General features: G+C 44.8%; 1 protein-coding gene and 1 long non-coding RNA gene across 2 annotated transcripts in view; one reads left to right on the top strand and one right to left on the bottom strand.

The window, feature by feature from the left end:
* Positions 1–395: 395 nt before the first annotated feature.
* On the bottom strand, positions 396–3,290 carry LOC121364560. The gene is made up of 4 exons (XR_005956879.1): positions 2,719–3,290; positions 2,309–2,576; positions 1,425–1,487; positions 396–1,041 (listed from the first exon to the last, which is right to left on the bottom strand). It is a non-coding gene; the product is annotated as an uncharacterized LOC121364560 (long non-coding RNA).
* Positions 3,291–6,125: 2,835 nt separating this feature from the next.
* The window catches only part of TSPAN7 (tetraspanin 7), an 87,878-nt gene continuing 77,142 nt past the window's right edge, over positions 6,126–16,861 (top strand). Inside the window, exon 1 of the mRNA XM_041487903.1 lies at positions 6,126–6,268. Within this exon, the coding sequence (XP_041343837.1) occupies positions 6,188–6,268 (81 nt within the window). The 5' untranslated portion in view covers positions 6,126–6,187. The remainder of the gene's footprint in view (positions 6,269–16,861) is intronic.

The raw sequence follows: 16,861 nt of genomic DNA, 5'->3' as shown, positions 1-16,861 counted from the left end.
CTACATGCAACAGGCTGTCCTTGAAAAACAAGAACTTTGCCTACACTGGCACTGATGTGGGCAAAAGATGCACTTTAAGTATCAGTCTTGTTTCTTTGGTTGTTTTAATATTTGTTGTCCTACACTTTACCTGTAATGAATCGTTTTTTTAAATGTTATTGCTTGATACAGCATAATCCTATTTACTAAAACATGCTAGTATTTTGCTGACATTTTTTCTCTTTTCATCACTAACAAATTGTTGTTAGGTACATGGCAGCTTTAAAAATCAGTCATCTTGTCCTTTGAGGACAAGAAGAGGAACCATTGTTTAGAGGAGGAGAAGGAAAACTATACACCATATAGAGAGAAAACACATTGGATCAAAATTTGTGCAGTGTACCTCAAATTCCTTTAATTATGTACATGATATGATTATGATATGTACATGATATATTATCTACTAATTTTACCTTGAGCATGGCTATTTACTAAAGAGCTCTTGGTGTTCCCTTAGCCTCTGTGATGCTCCCCACATTGTCCTTTGGACTATCACCTTCCACACCTTGACTCCCTCAGCAGCACCCATGCTGCCCGTGCTCCATCAGCTCTCTCACACCTGAGCTTTGCCCATCCCTGAGGACATCCAGAATTCCCTTTCTGCTCAAACAGCTGCACAAGACTTAGGCTATGGAACTAGACCTGAGATGCATGCAAGGAAAAGCAAGCCTCAGGGGAAAATGAAGTTTTCTCAAACCTGTTTCCAAACTGGAGCGGTCTCTGCTGAAAGGATGTGAACACTCTTGTTGCCGAGCTCTTATGGCTGACACAAAAAATCCAGAGTCTGCAGCCGGGGCAACAGGAGTAGGAGCACCCCAGGAAGAGTCAGGGTCCTCCCCCATGTGCCACCTGTGACTGCTGTCAGAGACAAGGTCCAGGACCTGGCAGGTCCTCGCAGGTGCCAGGCTCAGCAGCGTCTTGCCCAGCCCAGAAAACACCACACGACATGGGCCAGACGTTCCCACGTCAGCCAGGAGCCCGTGTCTGTCCCACTGGGGATTGCTGCGGAACAGAAAAGCTGGGATTTGCTCTCCTGCCCCTGTTTCTTATGCAAACTCTCACAGACCAGCCATGACAATGGGTAACTTCTGCCAGCGCTGGAGACGAGGCCGAGTTCTGCTGCTTTTGCTTTAGGGCAGACAAAAGAGAAATCTACTGGAAACAAATCATGGCACAGTCAAGAAAGGAGAAGGAGGAAAATACAACCAGAACTGAATGCTTTGGTGTTCACAGTTTAACTCAGTGCAGCCCAACCACACTCCTTGACAGAAGCTAAATAACAGAAAACCATGGAGGAAGGGGACCTCATAGACGTTTCTTGGCCCCTCACATTGATTTTTCCTGAAGAAGAAATTATCTAATTCCTCCCAAGATTATCTACTGACCTTCAGAAAATGTCCAGGTATTTCAGGGACACACAGGAGAGAATCTGGTGTTGTTATTCACAACTACAAAGAAAAGAAAAAAAACCAGAGAAAATACAGTGTGACAAACCAATTTGAATGACTTGGCAAATGTGCAGGGTTAATTGTCACTTTATTGCTATAGATGAAGATAATAAAATTGTATGGCTCCATTCTTCTTGCTGTGTCAAAACTCCCATCATTTGGAGATGTAATAATGCCTCTCCTGAAATAACATAGACCTGCTCTTTGTGTATTTATATGCCCTCTGTGTATTTTTCTGCTTTCTGACCTCTTATCTTTTCCAAGTCCTCCACCCTTCCTCTGTAAATGCTGGTGATCTTAATTTCTCCTGTTATGGTAGTTATGCTTAGTCACAAGTTCTTGTATTTTGTAACTTTGTATTTCTGTTCCTTTCCCTTCAAGAGGACACCTCACATTACATTTGGAGTAATCAGAAAAGTCATCACAGGCCATGAGAAGTACCTGCCTACAAAACAGCTATAAACTTCCCTCTTTAAATCAAGGCATTTTGTGAGAAATATGAAAAGTTATGAAAAGCTCACTGGTATCAAAGTTATTGATAGAAGACAGATATTTCATGCCCACTCTGAAGGGAAATGTGATAAATGACACATCTTTTTGGCCTAACATTAAAGCATAATTCATAAAGCATGAGGTACTTCCTACAAAGCATATTAAAGACCTTCTTAAAAGGTTTAAGAAAGTTTCCTAGCATTGCTGCTTCCTCTGCAAATAGGTACTGCTGCCCATCAGGGTCAGCACTCAATACTGCAGAGGCATCCCATGAGCCCTTTATGTTGAATGAACAAGCTGAATATGAATTTCATCCTAGCAACTCATACCTGTTGCCAAACTCTGCAGCTGATGTCTGTATGTGCTCCTTGTGCCTGTGCTGCAGGAGACTGGGCCTTTCCTTCCAGGTTGTGGTAAATGGAAATACCTTGGCTGACTTTGTCAACACTACATTAATCTCCTTATAGGCTCTTTTCTGGCAAATCATTCTCTGGCACTGCTTTTGAAACCCCACATCTCTTCCTTGGGGAAGCCTGAGGCATCTTTAGAAAACACATTTTGGGGCCTGGGCCTGGCAGCTTGGTCCCACTGATGCACCTGCCAAAAGCATGCAGCCAGCAGCCATGTGACAAATGTGCCACCAGCCATGTGGCTGCTGTGAGAGCTCTGCTTTTTTAGAGCTGAGTTGTGCATGATGCACAAGTGTCAGTGGGACCTGTACAGAGTTGCCTGAACTCACCTGTGGCCCGTGAGTGCAGCAAAATTATCAGACACTTGTTTTTCCTCCTGCTTCCTGCATTTTGGCACAAAGGCTGAGGTTAGTCTGCAATGGAGTGATGCAGGCTGCGGGCTCTGCCAGCTGAGGACAGCCGCTGCAAGACCACATGGAGACAGGGAGAATGGGAAAAGGACAAAAAACCCCTCAAACCTCTGCTGTCCGGGAAGTGAGTGTGGATTATAACCTGAATGCCCAATAAAGGATAGCAGAGGTTGCTGCCTTTACATTCAACAGCACCACAGCAAACCCGCAAAAGGCCAGAATGGGCATGAAGAAAATAAAGCACCACATTTCTCACCTGCTGTAATTGCAGAAGGGTGTGAACCTTTACGTTTTTCCTCCACTACCCCCAGAAAGTAGTTATTTACCCATTAAAAAGCCAAAGTCAGCTTCAGGTGAGGATGGAAGATCTCATTTTCACATTCAGTGCTCTGCCAAGGGATGAAGGAGCTCCTTCTAGACTGATGCTTGGCAAACAGACTTATTAAGACAGAATATTCCCTGTGCATTATGAAGAAATACAAGCTTACAGATTACAGAAGAAACCCCTGCAAACTGACAGTGTTTTAAAGAAATATTTTTCAAATGACACAGTTAGGCAAAAATGTCCTGTTTTGAATAACTACAAGAATGTTCTCTCTGTGGGAAGATGTGAAGAGCAATTATGTTCCCAACTTTGCAAACATGGATTACAGAACTGAAAATGCATTTTGCTTTAGAAAGGCTTGCTTTGATTTTGTTCAAGTAATACTTGAGAATCTGCCCTCTCAAATCTGCAAAACTATGATAAAAATATTTTTAAAAGGTAGATGTGTTTCCAAGCCACACATAAAGGCTAGCAATTGTTCAGTAATTCCATTTAAGCCTAAAATGTTTGATGGCTCAGAGCTCTTGTCATATTTTAATGGTATTTGCTGTAATCAGGCAGATTTTTGTTCAGCTCTGTTCAGACATTCTCATTTTTAATCCAAAATTTGCATCTACATCCAATAAAGTATATCCTCCTTGACTGCATGCCAAAAAGCAACTCACAGTTCCTCCAAAGACAGCCTGGTGAGAAGACTGTAGGCTCAGGTGGAGATGTCATGGAGCCTCTGTTCTCAGTCCTCAGGACATCATCCCCTCCAGGGCCTGACATTTGTGAAGAAAGCAGCTGTATTTCCTGATGTGGACTTTTCTTCTTGCACCTCTGTTTTCTCTCTGATTCCCTGGTGCAAAATCCTATGAGTTTTAACAGCACTGTCAAGGGAGGCTTTGTAGGCACTCATTCAGTTGAGACCCCCAGCACATCCTTCTGGGAAGACTCAGGGGATGTATCCCAAATTAGGCACTATGGGACAGAGTGACCTAAAATCACATGCTATTGGCAGAAAATGTGAGTCTTTGTCAAAATCAGCATCTACCAAAATATCCATTCTGATTGATATTATAGTTTGTTTCACGCTTTCTTAAAAACACCTGAAGGGGAGGGGAAGTATAACTATAGCTACTGAAATAAATGGCTGCTGTCCCCTGGGCTGTGACAGCAGCATTTGTCTTTTCTACAGCCCATGTGTGAGAGGGAGGAAGAGAATTCTCCAGCTCGGAGCTATTTTCTGTCAAAAATCTTAGTGTAATTTTTGTACAGTGAATATTTATAACTGTTGTTAGTGTCAATACAATTTTTTGCAGTTAGTGCACTTATTTACATTTTAATGGCCAAGCCAATAAAGATTTATGCACCTGTCATTTGAATTTTCCACAAAAGTGGTGATTGCTTAAAAAACCCCCAGTTTCTCCTGCAGAATACTCCCTCTCCAAGCATCTTTTAGATGCCTTCATTGTTTTGGGAAACAGTAGGCTAACATCTCTAAAAGTCATAAGTTAAACCCAGCAAAATCCTGCATCAGTCTTCATGGCAAAACTTCTGCATATTACAAAAGCACTTGCTCAGGAACCATTTTTTTCTCTCTGTTTTTCAAACACTGTCTCTTGAATGGCAAGGGCTGTTTCATCACTTTCATATGCCTCAGCTGCACAAACTACATCACTTCTGTAGCTTGAGGAGACTCACTGTTTAGTGTTGACCTTGTTTTGATTTTAATGCAGTTAAAGGCATGGTTCAGGTCCCTGCTTTGTGTGCAGGCACACCACTCAGGAGGAGGGACACGCAGTGCTCCAGCATCAACTCCCGAGCACACATAACCTCCTCCAAAATGTGAACTACAGAAAAAACCCTGAAGGCATCCCCTCTGTGCCTGCCCACGGTCTAGGCACAGCAGCCTGGGCTGCCAAGGCACATGTGTGCCCTCATTCTGGCCATGCTTCTCCTGGAGGCAGCCAGCCCACAAGCCTTTTTTATCCCCACCCAGAGGAGGCTGGTGAGACCCACACCACTGCTTTGCTGCCAGGGCTCTGCAGGATCAGCTCCTTTTCCATCCCCAGACTAGCTCGGCTGTTTCCCTGCTGTCCATCCCTTGCTGGACTCCCCAGCGGTGGCTGCGGTGACAAGGAGGAGCAGCAGGCTCTCTCGGGAGCTGTGTGCCCTCTCTGGAGTGTGCTGTCACTCCAGGCAGAGCTGAGCCAGCTCTGTTCCAGCAAGCTGAGGGTCTCAAAGACATAGAAGTATGAGGTTTCTGATCAGTTCAGCTGGGGTTCAATGCCCACAGTGGTTTTAGCATAGAGTTCAGATTCGAGGCTGACATGAAGCCAAGGTCAGGGGCCAGGCTCTTGTAAGGCACCGTCCATAGGTCACAGCTCTTACAGTCTGCACAGTCACCTGCACTGGAGCTGCAGAAGAGGCACACCACAGGAGGAGGGCTGGAGGAGCCCCGGTCCCTCAAATGGCTTCGGTGCAGAGCTCCTGCTCTTAGGTGCAGCCTTGCTCAGCCAGACTGCGCGCCTGTGACCAGAGCACCGTCAAACCTGTGCTGATTGCCCCTGCTGCGGTCTCCAGAGCTCTGAAGCTTGCGCAGGAACACACATTTTAATCGTGACACTGAAAGATGTTTTCTCCCGCAGGGGCAATTCCCTCTGCAGCTCCGACCACGCAGCGCCTCCATCCCCAAGCCCCTGAGCAGCCCAAGCAACGCCCCCGAGCATCTCCCCGAGAAAACGGGGCGGCCGGGGGAGGGGGGGGCTTTCACCTCGTCTTCCAAAACCTCAACTCCCCCCCTCCCCAAGATCGTCCAGTGAATGTCACCCTGCAGATGACGTTCGAGCCCCGTGTGCGCTGCCCTCGGCGGCCCGGGGCGGGGGTGCCCGGGTTGGGGTCCCCAGGGCGGGGGTCCCCGGGCGGCAGCAGCGGCAGCAGGAGGCGCGGTGAGCCCGGCCGCGGCAGCCGGGCGCTGAGCTCACCTCCCTCCGCCCCCCCGCTCCCTTCTCCCTCCCCCTTCCCTCCCTCCTCCTCCGCCTCCTCCCGCGCCCAGCCTGCAGCCGGGATCTCAGTATTATGGCATCGAGGAGAATGGAGACCAAACCCGTGATAACGTGTCTGAAAACCCTGCTCATCATCTACTCCTTCGTGTTCTGGGTGAGTGCGGCGCGGCGCGGCGCGGGCACACGGGGAGCGCAGGGCACGGCCCGGCACCCCCGGCCCCACCTGCCCGGGGCGGGGGGCACCGGGGGCTCCGCAGCGCGGCTCGGCCGGGGGGGCACGGCTGGGCGAGCGGGGACGGGGCATGTCCGCCGGAACGCAGATCTGCATGCACACACACACACATATATGAGCTTACACATTTATATACACCCATTTCTATGTATAAAAAACGATGGGTTTTGCCTCCTCTCGCAGCGAGCACATCCCCCCGAGCCCCCGCGGGGGAAAGTTGCAGGGGTCTCCCTGAAAGCCTCCATAGCCTGCCGCCTCCCCGCCGCCCCCCTGGCCGGCCGGACCGTGTCCCCACCACCGTGTCCCCGCTGCCGGACCGTGTCCCCACTACGGACCGTGTCCCCAAGGCCGGACCGTCCCCACAGCTTCTTTTTTAATAATCTTGGTGGCAGCAGGGGTGTCTGATGACTGAAATGGATAGGAAGCCAGAATAATCTGTTGGGTTTTTTGTTGGCAAGTAGATTCTTCACATTAGTCTCAAGGAGATGGGTAAGTTTAAATACTTACCACAGTTTCAAGATTCATCCTTTCCAGTCCTCAGTTCTTAGCAGATCTGTGAGAAATCCCTCTTCATTCTGTGGTGAGTGAGCAACTGCAGGAGCTCAGGCAAATTCATGGCATTTTTTTAAATTGTGTCTTTTTTTTTTTTTTTTTAAAGTGATCATTGTATCTGCTGTAGCCCGAATAAACAGAGGACTTAGATCAGCATGCCCGTTGAGCTAGCACATTTCACCAACGCTAATCTCATTTAAAAAGAGAGAACTGTACCCTGAGCCAAGCAGCTGGCTGAGGGCATTTGTGCCTCAGGCTGTCAGGATGCCAGGCCAGGTTGACAGCTGGGACCTCGTGGGGTAAATGACACAGCTGAGCTCGGGTTTGGGCTCCAGCAGCACGGCTGTGCTGGTGGGATGCTCTGCTGTGAATTCTTTTCCTCTGAACTGTGGCTCAGGCTCCCGTGTCTCCTGATCCTCTCCAAGGGCATAGCCCACTCTTCCAGTTACTTAACATTCGACGGCTGCCAGGGTCTCTGCTTGTCCTCTTCCTTGAGCCTGGAGAAGGAGGAGGAAATCAATGGCTGGAAGCAGAATCCTGCAGCCACAATCAAAGGAGAAAGAAGAATCATGCTTGCTGTTGCATCTGGTTTCGCAAGGCACCAGCCAAGGGACACCTAGGCAGGTCTCAGTGGGAGAAGACAGCAAAGGATTTGGTAAAGGTCCAGAGCATTTGACAGCGGATTCTAAGTCTTTATCGGTTCTTCTGTGCTAAAAGGAAGAACAAAAAGTAATTCATATTTTTGTCCTCTTTCTGGGCTCTGAATCCATTTAGGATAAATAGGAGCAGGATGCAGCTATTGCCATGAGGAGAGCAAAAACAAGATGTGCTCTGGCTGTATGCTCATTTTCTTTTTTTCAGGCAAGTTTGAGAGGTGAGAGATGCATGGACTTCCCTCAACCCCCTCTCCATTATTCATTATTTTCTGGGGTGATTTTTGTACTCTGAGAATCTGCTGGCTCCAGAGTCAGTGTAACTCCACTTGAGTCCTTGTGAATTCTCAGAGCTGAAAATATGGGAAGGATTCTATTGGAGGAACTATTTTAATTTTTTTTTCTTGGACTGAGCTAAATACCACAAGGAAACCATGCCAGCACCACAAATGGCTGGTTTGTAAATTTTTATTCTGACGGCTTTCCCACATTTTTTGGAGAGGTTGTAAGCTGATTTCTGAAGGAGAAAGCTCTGCGTTGCTTAGCTGCAGTTTGTATGGGTTTTTTTTTCTAGCTGTGAGAATGGAGTTGTGATACAACACAGGGCAAAAATCTGTCCTGTGAAAGGGTGGTGTGTGGTGGAAACCCTTTGCCTGGTGGGTCAGGTGGTTACAGATGTGAGGGAGTGGGGAGAATATGCTTCTTTGAATCCAGTGGGCTGTTCTGAACCATCATGAAGGATAAAACTTCTGTGTGTTTCACATTGTTTATAAAATAAGAAAGTCTCTGTACACAGCATGTTCCCCCAACAAGTGATTTTTTTGCCAGGTTTAAATATGAATTGCATTTGTATTTGTGGGACAGATGTGTATAGGTGAAGGCTTTTAGTATAAACATTAAATGAGGCTGCACAGATTTCATGGGAGCTGCAGGACCGTAATGGGGAGACACAGTTAATTCAAATTTCATACTGCGTAGCTTGTTCCTTTCCAAATAGGTTTTGTTTAATGTAACTTGTTATTTTGATAGCTTCTTCTCCTCCCCCTCACCATACTTCCCAACTTCTTTCTGTCAATGTATCAACATGGTAAAAAAATTCCATAAACAGAGATAACAAGCTTTTTGTGTGCTCATATGTATTGTTATTCATAGAACACATTAAATGCCTAAGGTTACTGCTTTGGGTCCTTAAGGGATGTAGTAATAAAAATTCAACAGCCATTTTTTTCCTAATCAGAATTCTATACTGAATGCATCTGGTTTGGAACTAGCAGATTAAAATAAGGTGATAAAAGCTCTGCTTGGCTGTTAGCTATTTTTATTTTTTCCTTTTGGGTATCATAAATTGCTTGCATAGAAATCTGAGATAGAGCCTGTCTTGTTTTTAAGAGAAGATGAATTTTGGATTAGAATTCTAAGTGAATTTTTTATAGGAGAGAGAAACCTTGAAGCACCCCTCAGTACCTTGTATTTGTCTAGTACTTAAGTAACCTTTGGTCTTAAAACATGTGTATAATTAATATTTCACTGTAGCCTTCTAAATATATTTTGTTACCAGATTAACTGCCTGCCTCAATGTGTTTTGGGAGGGAGCTTCAAGGGTGCATGCACTTGTCCTTAAAGTTATATGGCTGAGGAAAATGGGTTTTGTCTTCCATGCAAAGCTTGTTGTTGCCCCAAATAAGCACCATGGCAAAGTGATTATTTTCTGATCCCAGGCCCTGTGAGACACTTGGCACTCAGACGAGTGCTTTGTGTGTCCTGTCCTGCTGGAATTGGGTTTTCTTGCTGTCAGTAAGTAGAGTTTCCATTTAGATAATGTTCCAAGGTGGGTCACTGATCTGAAGAGCACCTTCCAAAGTTTTTGGGGACTACATTAGGTTCTTAGAACTTGGCGTGTCTTTGGCTGTGTGACAAAATCAGAACTAAGGTACCTACTCATAGTTAGTGGTGGTTTGGTTTTCCGAGTTTTTATTGCTTTGAAAATAGACCTGGTCCTCCTGGTGTGACCCCTTGGAAGGGTGGCAGGTGGCAGGAGAGAGGTGGGGCAGGTAAGTGTTGCTTGGCTGTGAGGCCACACCAGGGCTGTGATTTTAAAAAAGGTGGAAACTGTGTGTTTTCATATGGTTCCTCTTCTTTTCGCCAGTACCTCTGGGAATGTGGTGTCACTGGTGAGGAGGTCAGGGCTTCTGGAGATGGCCCCACGAAGGGTGATGGGCTCAGTGCCCCTCTGGCAGGGGAGGTGTGGGAAGTTCTGGTGAGTGATTTAAAGCACCCCCCCCATTTTCATCTTCTTGGAATTCCCCCAAAAGGGGGAATTGTGGGTGCTGGGAGTGGCTCTGCTGTGGGACAGGCAGCTCCCACTCTGGCAGGAGGGTGGAGGGGGCATTTCCCTGCCATTCCAGGAGCTCACAGAGCTGTTTTCCAGGAAATGACTGAGACAAAGAGCGAGTGTGGCAGCCTGCTTGGGAACACAGATTTATGGCGCAACTCCTGACCCATCCTCAAATGCAGCCATCTGAGCTCTGCATTATAATGTGGGATTAAATTTGTGTGTCCCTTTGAGTTACTAGTGGCATTAGTCATCTCCCCTATAAGTGTCCAGCTAGGTTGCTGACATAACTGGTTTTCTCCCCAGATCTTCTTTCCAGTGCTCCTGCAATGGTTCCTGCATGTTTCTGGTCTTTTCAATACCTCTTACCATGCCTGTATTTCTTTTCTTTTAATTCTTTTAAAATATATGATAGCAGATGGTTTTAGAGGAAATATTTTGGGAAATTTTTAGCTTTCCCATGTGGTTTAGATTGCTCAATCTCTTGGTGGTTCCTTTTCATTGCAAAGTCAACATTGCTATACTTTTAGAAAGAAGTGTTATTACTCATATGTAGTTACCTGAAATCCCAAAAAAACAAGCTCTCAAAAATGCACATATCCTGCTATCATGACAGATTTGAAGTGCTCCATTACTCAGGCACAAACATCATGCAGTGCCTCCTTAAGTCAGTTGTTTTCTGTTCTGTTCTCATAATGATATACATGAAAGATTGAAGATAATGGTGTTTTCTAGTAAGCATAGCCCAAGGTGAATTCTGTTGGCTAAATAAATAACTGGATTTTTTAAAACAAAAGAAAAAGGCTAGATGGTGTTTGAAACCATAAGCTCCAGAGTCAGCTTTGTAAATTCCTTTTTGGGATGTGTACCCAGCTTGGCTTAGTTTAGTGGGGTTTTGATTGGGATTTTTCACTTTCTGAAAATGGTGTGGTTTTGGTACAAATTAGCATTTTGCACCTCATTTAATGGAATAATTGACTTTGCTGTTGGCTAAATGCTCCTTTTCTGTTTGTGGAGCTGTGCTTGCATCTCGGCAAGTGCGACCCCTCGACCTTGGAGTCTGCACCAGGACAGTTCTGTAGTTTGAGGATGGTGACGTTTTCACATTAATGGGTCAGTTTGGACTGGTGAAGGGGGATAGTGGGCGACTTGGAAGTTGTTTCGGTTCTGTTTGGGAAGGCACAGGATGCATTCATAACCAGGCGGTGGCAGGAGCCCTTGTTTTTCACAGGGAAGGGCATGAGGCTGTGGGGGAGTGCCACTGTATGTGTAGTAAACATTTGGCTGTTTAGTGTTCCCTCGTGCTCTGAGCAACCTGTTGTGTGCTAAACAGGGTAAATATAAATCCTAGGGAAAGGTGCTGGGGAGGCCTTGTTAGCACTTTTTCATGAAAACAGCAGAGGAGTCCTTGGATACTGCTTCATTCCAGCCTTGCTTGTCAAGGAAATGGAGGCAATTATTGTAGGTAAACCAAGGGAATTTAAAATAATCTGATTTTATCTCTGATTCTGTGACTATTTATCAATTCCCCGTGCTGTCAGGGAGGGAAATTAGTTTACCTGGTACTGTTAGTTGTCTCCATCTCTGGATTTTTATCATAATTTCTTCTGTTGTTGCAACTGTCCTACAAATTTACGTGCCAGTGAGTTAATAGATGAATATCTAGAAAGGCTCTTTGTGCATGTGAGCTTGCAGAAACTTCTCCTTCAATCTTCCACATGCTGTTTAAGCCCAGTGCCTTGTTACAGAGATGCTGGCTTTGCTGTAGTGCTGAGTCCCTTCTGCAGCCACCAAATTTGCACTTTTCAGCCCTGTTGGGCCTTGCAAACCTCCGTGACTGAATATTTAGAATAAAATGCAGGACTCCAGAAGTGACTGTGGGGAGCAGATGACAGATATTGTACAGCCATTTTTATTTGCATTATGTTACTTCTTTAGGCTCATTTCTATTAATTAGCTTTTAATCATCTCTCAGAGAAGGGATCCTTCACATGGGCAGAGCAGGCTTCTTTCCATCTTAGCTCTCTCTCATGGTGGTGGGCAGATGGTTGAAATGTTCTGTCTCCATCACAGTTCTGGGTTAGGAGAGGGAAGCATTTGAATTTTCCTTGCACTAAAGGGACTCTGAAGCGTGGCACACTTGTGTCTTATTGGATTATCATTACTTCATAGCTGAGCTGGTTCTTGGAGCTCTGGGAGGAGGGCACAGGATTTTTAGGAGCTACTGTAATGAAAGAGTGGAAGCTAATGTTGTTAACACTAATTTTGCCCTAATTTCCACATAGTGCTTTGCAAAATGTTTTCCAGGTGTGCTTTTTTCATCTCTGTGTTTCTGGGGACAGTACTAAAATCTTTACAAGAAGCAAGCAGCCCCCTTCCCTCTCTGTTTCTTGCTTTTCCCTGAATTGCTGTGCTGAGTTCAGTTGGTGGCTGGTCACTGTGTGATGCTGTCAGTGACCCTCTCCCAAAAGCCAGGCAGGATTCACCACATCCACCAACAGCCTGGGCTGAGCAGAAGGTTGAAATTTTGTCCTGCCATCATTTATTATTGGGAGATATTTGCTGAGAGCTTTGAGGAAATGTTGGATTTGGTTTGGGCTGAATGTGGATTTAGATGGATCAAACTGAAATGTTATTTTCCTTGTTATTATAGTCAAAAAGGGTATTTTAAAATAGTTTAATTGCTAGGAGAACGTGATGGGGTGAATAATGACGTGATGGGCTTAATCTGCAAAAGCCTCTGGATCTTGGGAGCAGAGCTAAGGAAAAGGCTGGCATGCTTGTAAGGTTCTGCAGAGAAGTCAGAGAGGAGAAAAGAGAGTGAAACCCTGTAAATATCATAGGAAGAGCAGCACTTACATTTCCCTTAAACTGGGAAGAGAAGGAAGCCCCTGCTGTCTGACCCACATAACCACTCAGTGCCTTAATGCCTCTGAGCAGAAATGATCAGCTCAGACCTGCTGCTGCCACAGGATTGAAGCTGCCAGGGACACTGACAAGTTCCTCAGGATCTTGTTCCTGACTGGATTATGGGCACTGCTTCAGAGAATGCAGCAGCAGGAACAGCAAATTGCACTGAATGCCACCAGCAAAGCACATCTGCAGCTCAGCACACAGGAAACTCTTCCTGGAAGGACCTGAGTGCATCTCCTGCAACTGAGGATTCAGCTAGGCCATGCTGATTTAGTAATTTTTTAAGTTTTAAAAACATTTGTCTTTTGGACGGGGTTTCTCATGGGTTGCCCTCCATCTGGAAGCAACTTTGAAGTGTCTGGAGAACTCCTTTTAGCATTTTCTGGCAAAAGAATGTGAAAAATTGCTCATTTTGTATGTTTCTGAAAGTAAATGGGAGCTATATCAAAACCTGACACTTTTGATGGAGGTAGTCTTCTCAATGATATAAACTTATTTGGGAAATTCTAAAAAAAAAAAAAATTTTTTTCAAATAAATGAGAATTTCCTGACTATGCCAGGTAGCACTGAAATGATTTTTTATTTTTTGTATCTAGACTTGAACTGAGGCCAGTTTGTGGCATCACAGGTTGTGTCATGGCACGTGTTGCATCAGTCCAAGGCTTCAAAGTTGTGTCTGGGGCTTGGAGCCCAACCACAGGTGAAAGTCTGTGCCAGAGATGGGGACCTGGGGTCTGCAGGCCCATGTAGCCTGCAAGGATATCCACCTGGACTGGGAATTTTGTCCATGCTTGGAGATAATACAAAGGTGCATGGCAGTGTGCAGCTTGCTTGGACTGTCAAGATACTCTGGTGTGACCTCAGCTAAAGAAAAGGTGGAGGACATTGTAAACAGATTATGGAAACACATCCAAGTCAATTCCAAAAGCTATTTGAGATGGAGGATTGCTGCAGATTTCCTGCAATGGAGAACCCATGATTTTTGTTGTCTTCCCTAATAGTCTCCTGCCCAAAGCATTTTTATTACAGCTTGCTGTGGCCAGCCCTGCATCAAAAGACAGTCAACACACCAGAAATGTGTCACACTTGTGTCACACAAGTTGTGCCTTTCATTCTTGGGAGAACAGGTTAAAATAGAAGAGGAGAGACTTTCCAGGTATGCATTAACAGAGCAGATAGGAGCTCAATCCTCCTATTTCACTTCAATAGTACTTAACATCTAATTGGCTCTAATTAGGCTTGGAATGGGAACATAATTAAGTGCATGTCTGTTTCCCTTTGAAAACAAAGAAAGGAAACAAACACAGATATGTTACCCTCAGTGCCTTGATGCTCTCCCTGATGGCTGATCTTATGGCTGGGTTCATTTTCACTGGTGCAGCTGCCCTGTGCTGCATGTAGCATTTATTGCTCTGTGGTGTGCACTGGTTGCAGAGAGAGCATGATTCAATTTACCTGCTAAATGATGTCTTAGAGGAAACCAGCAGCTGATGTTATTGCATGTTTTTGAATTTTTTTCAAATTTCCTCTGTTTTCAGGTCATTGGTGCTATGCTAGAGCTCTTTTTTTTGTATAGCTGAATCTTTGAGTCAGTTAAAGCTGATCCAGTGTGGAGTTGCTTGTAAATGTTGAGGTCAGCTTGAGTGTTATCTGGAACTGGGTTCCTCTTTCCAGTATACTTCAGGAAAACTGCTGAGTTAAATTGTGTGGGTTCAAATAATCTAGAGGCTTACATTGATCTCTCTTGTCCCTGAATAACCTATAGGCCATCTGTGCACCACCTGCAGGCTTCAGGGTTTTGGGTTTTTTTCTATGCAAGTGTGATCTAAAACCTCCTGAAGAAAGAACCAGGACCTCAAGATGTTGGAGAGCTGGCTTTCAGGAATGTTTCCCTATTATTTCCTGGAATATACAAGTCAAGCCTAGGTATATTCCTTGCTTCCTGTTCTCACAAAACAGGAGCTGATGCAAAGGGATTGAATCAGGATTTTCCACCACTTAAAAAGAAAAAAAATGTAGTTCACAGAGGCGACCTTACAGGTTTATTTCTGTCATGGCAGGTAGGACTGGGGACACATAACAGCCTTTCTAGGAGGCAGTGTGACCTTGCTGCAGCTACTGAATATGTGCAGGATGTCTGTGCAGCTTTCAGAGCACTCGTGAAAAACTCTCACTGGCAGGATGGGGCAACTGCAGGTTTTACCCATGGTCTTGTAGATAAATAGTTCCTTATGGAAAAAATATACTCCTTTTTAAACCTTCCCCTATTGGTCTCCAACTTCAAAGTGATGCTTTCACTGAGCATCTTCCCAGCATGGAAAGGGCAGCTCAGTGCCCTCTGTGCCTGCTCAGCACTGACTTCACCCCCCTCAGCTGATTACTGGCATTCTCACCAGAGAGATGTGCAAGACAGGGCCACTGGTCCTTGTCCCATCCAAGGTGGTCCCTGCCAGGGGACAGCCAGCAGCCTCCTGGCCAGCACAAGAGCACTGCCAGGCAGGTGTGGGGTGGGATCTCCCTCTGTACTCCCCAGTGAAACTGCAGGAGATGTGCTGGACCAGCCAGTGTGGTAATAAACAGTATTTCATCCAGCACTTGTGTCATTTTCAACAGAAACCAGCAACAAAAATAAAACCTCCCACTCCCAGGACTTTTGTGTTTTATAAGCTACAGCTAGTTGCTTTGTGACAAGATGGTTGTACTCAAAATAGGTATGTCTGTGGTAGAGAGAATTTTCAGCTCATGGAATTATCAGAATAATATGGAAAAGTTGCCTCAGTTTCTGTGAGCTGGCATGATATGCATGTAATACTCTTTAACACAAAACAAACTTGGTTCCTGTTGTAGAGAAACCTGAGCATGCTGCACCATAGCTATTTTTTAACAGAAGTATCAGATTTAATGTGTTCCCTTCCCTCCTGCTCACTGACCTCAGATTGCTGGGGGACCAGACAGGATTAATCCCTGTGCCATGAAGAATATCCAGTATTAAAGCTGGGAGCTTGGTTGTTTCCTAGAGCAATGCAATCCAAATTATAAAGAATATAATTGAACCACAACCACTTAGTTGATTTCTTCCCTTAATTTCACTTAATTTTCAGTGTCATAACAGTTGTTAGACCAAAATTAATTCCTATTTTTTCCAGCACTATTGAATATGAAAAATATTTAAGATTGAAGACCTCTAAATTTGAAGGATATAGAGAAGAATTTCATGCTAAGTCTTAGCTCTTAGGCAATCAATCAAGTTATTAATGATATAAGAATAAGAGCCACCTCATCAGTGAGGAGCAGACAATTACACAGGTTTTCTTCTTGTACCATTAACCAGCTTATCAGTTGTGTCCCAAGCCCAAGTCTGTGTGGCACTAAAATTTCCCTTTTGGAAACATATTTGCTCTACATATGTTATTAGTCATATGTTAGTGCAATACTGGTAAGCAAAAGAATATGAAATAAAAAGACATTTCAAGAAGAATTACATCAGCTCTGGTTGATGGGCATATGTGGGTGGACTCAGCTTGGTCCAAATGAAAGGTGTAAAATGTCTTACAACATCATCTTGCTCTGCTTAAATTCAGTGGGAAACAAACATGACCAAACTGTCTTCTGCAGTCAGGCAATGGTTTTTGAAACTGTGCTTAATATTCATGCTCTGTGAAACAGACAGTTACTCTGGCTTGGATTCCTCAGAATTCCCACAGACATGTGGTTGGGAGGGTTTATCATTCATTTGTGTGCTGGATATCTCAACAGGATAAACTTTTTTCCCCTTCCTCTATCGAGTTAAATTCTGCCTCTGGTCTCTGGACTTGCTTTGGTTACCCTGTGATTTTGCAGCACAGCATCATTTCACAAGAAGATATGTGATCCTCTGGTGTGGTGGTGCCACTGAAGTTTAGATGGACCCTAAAAGAGGTAAAATTGTGTTTAAAGTTTTGCAGCTTCAATGAAAACAAAGCCTAAACTGAAAGAATACAAGAACAAAAGACTTATCTCTGTGTCGATGAGATGGAGTAGTGTGAGACCACACAAATCAGCTGGTGGATGAATAAATGCTGAGTA

Source organism: Pyrgilauda ruficollis, unplaced genomic scaffold, assembly GCF_017590135.1.
Source record: "Pyrgilauda ruficollis isolate IOZ18807 unplaced genomic scaffold, ASM1759013v1 scaffold85, whole genome shotgun sequence".
NCBI lineage: Eukaryota > Metazoa > Chordata > Aves > Passeriformes > Passeridae > Pyrgilauda > Pyrgilauda ruficollis.
The sequence above is the reverse complement of the archived record's forward strand: the minus strand, read 5'-3'. Positions and strand labels throughout refer to the sequence as shown.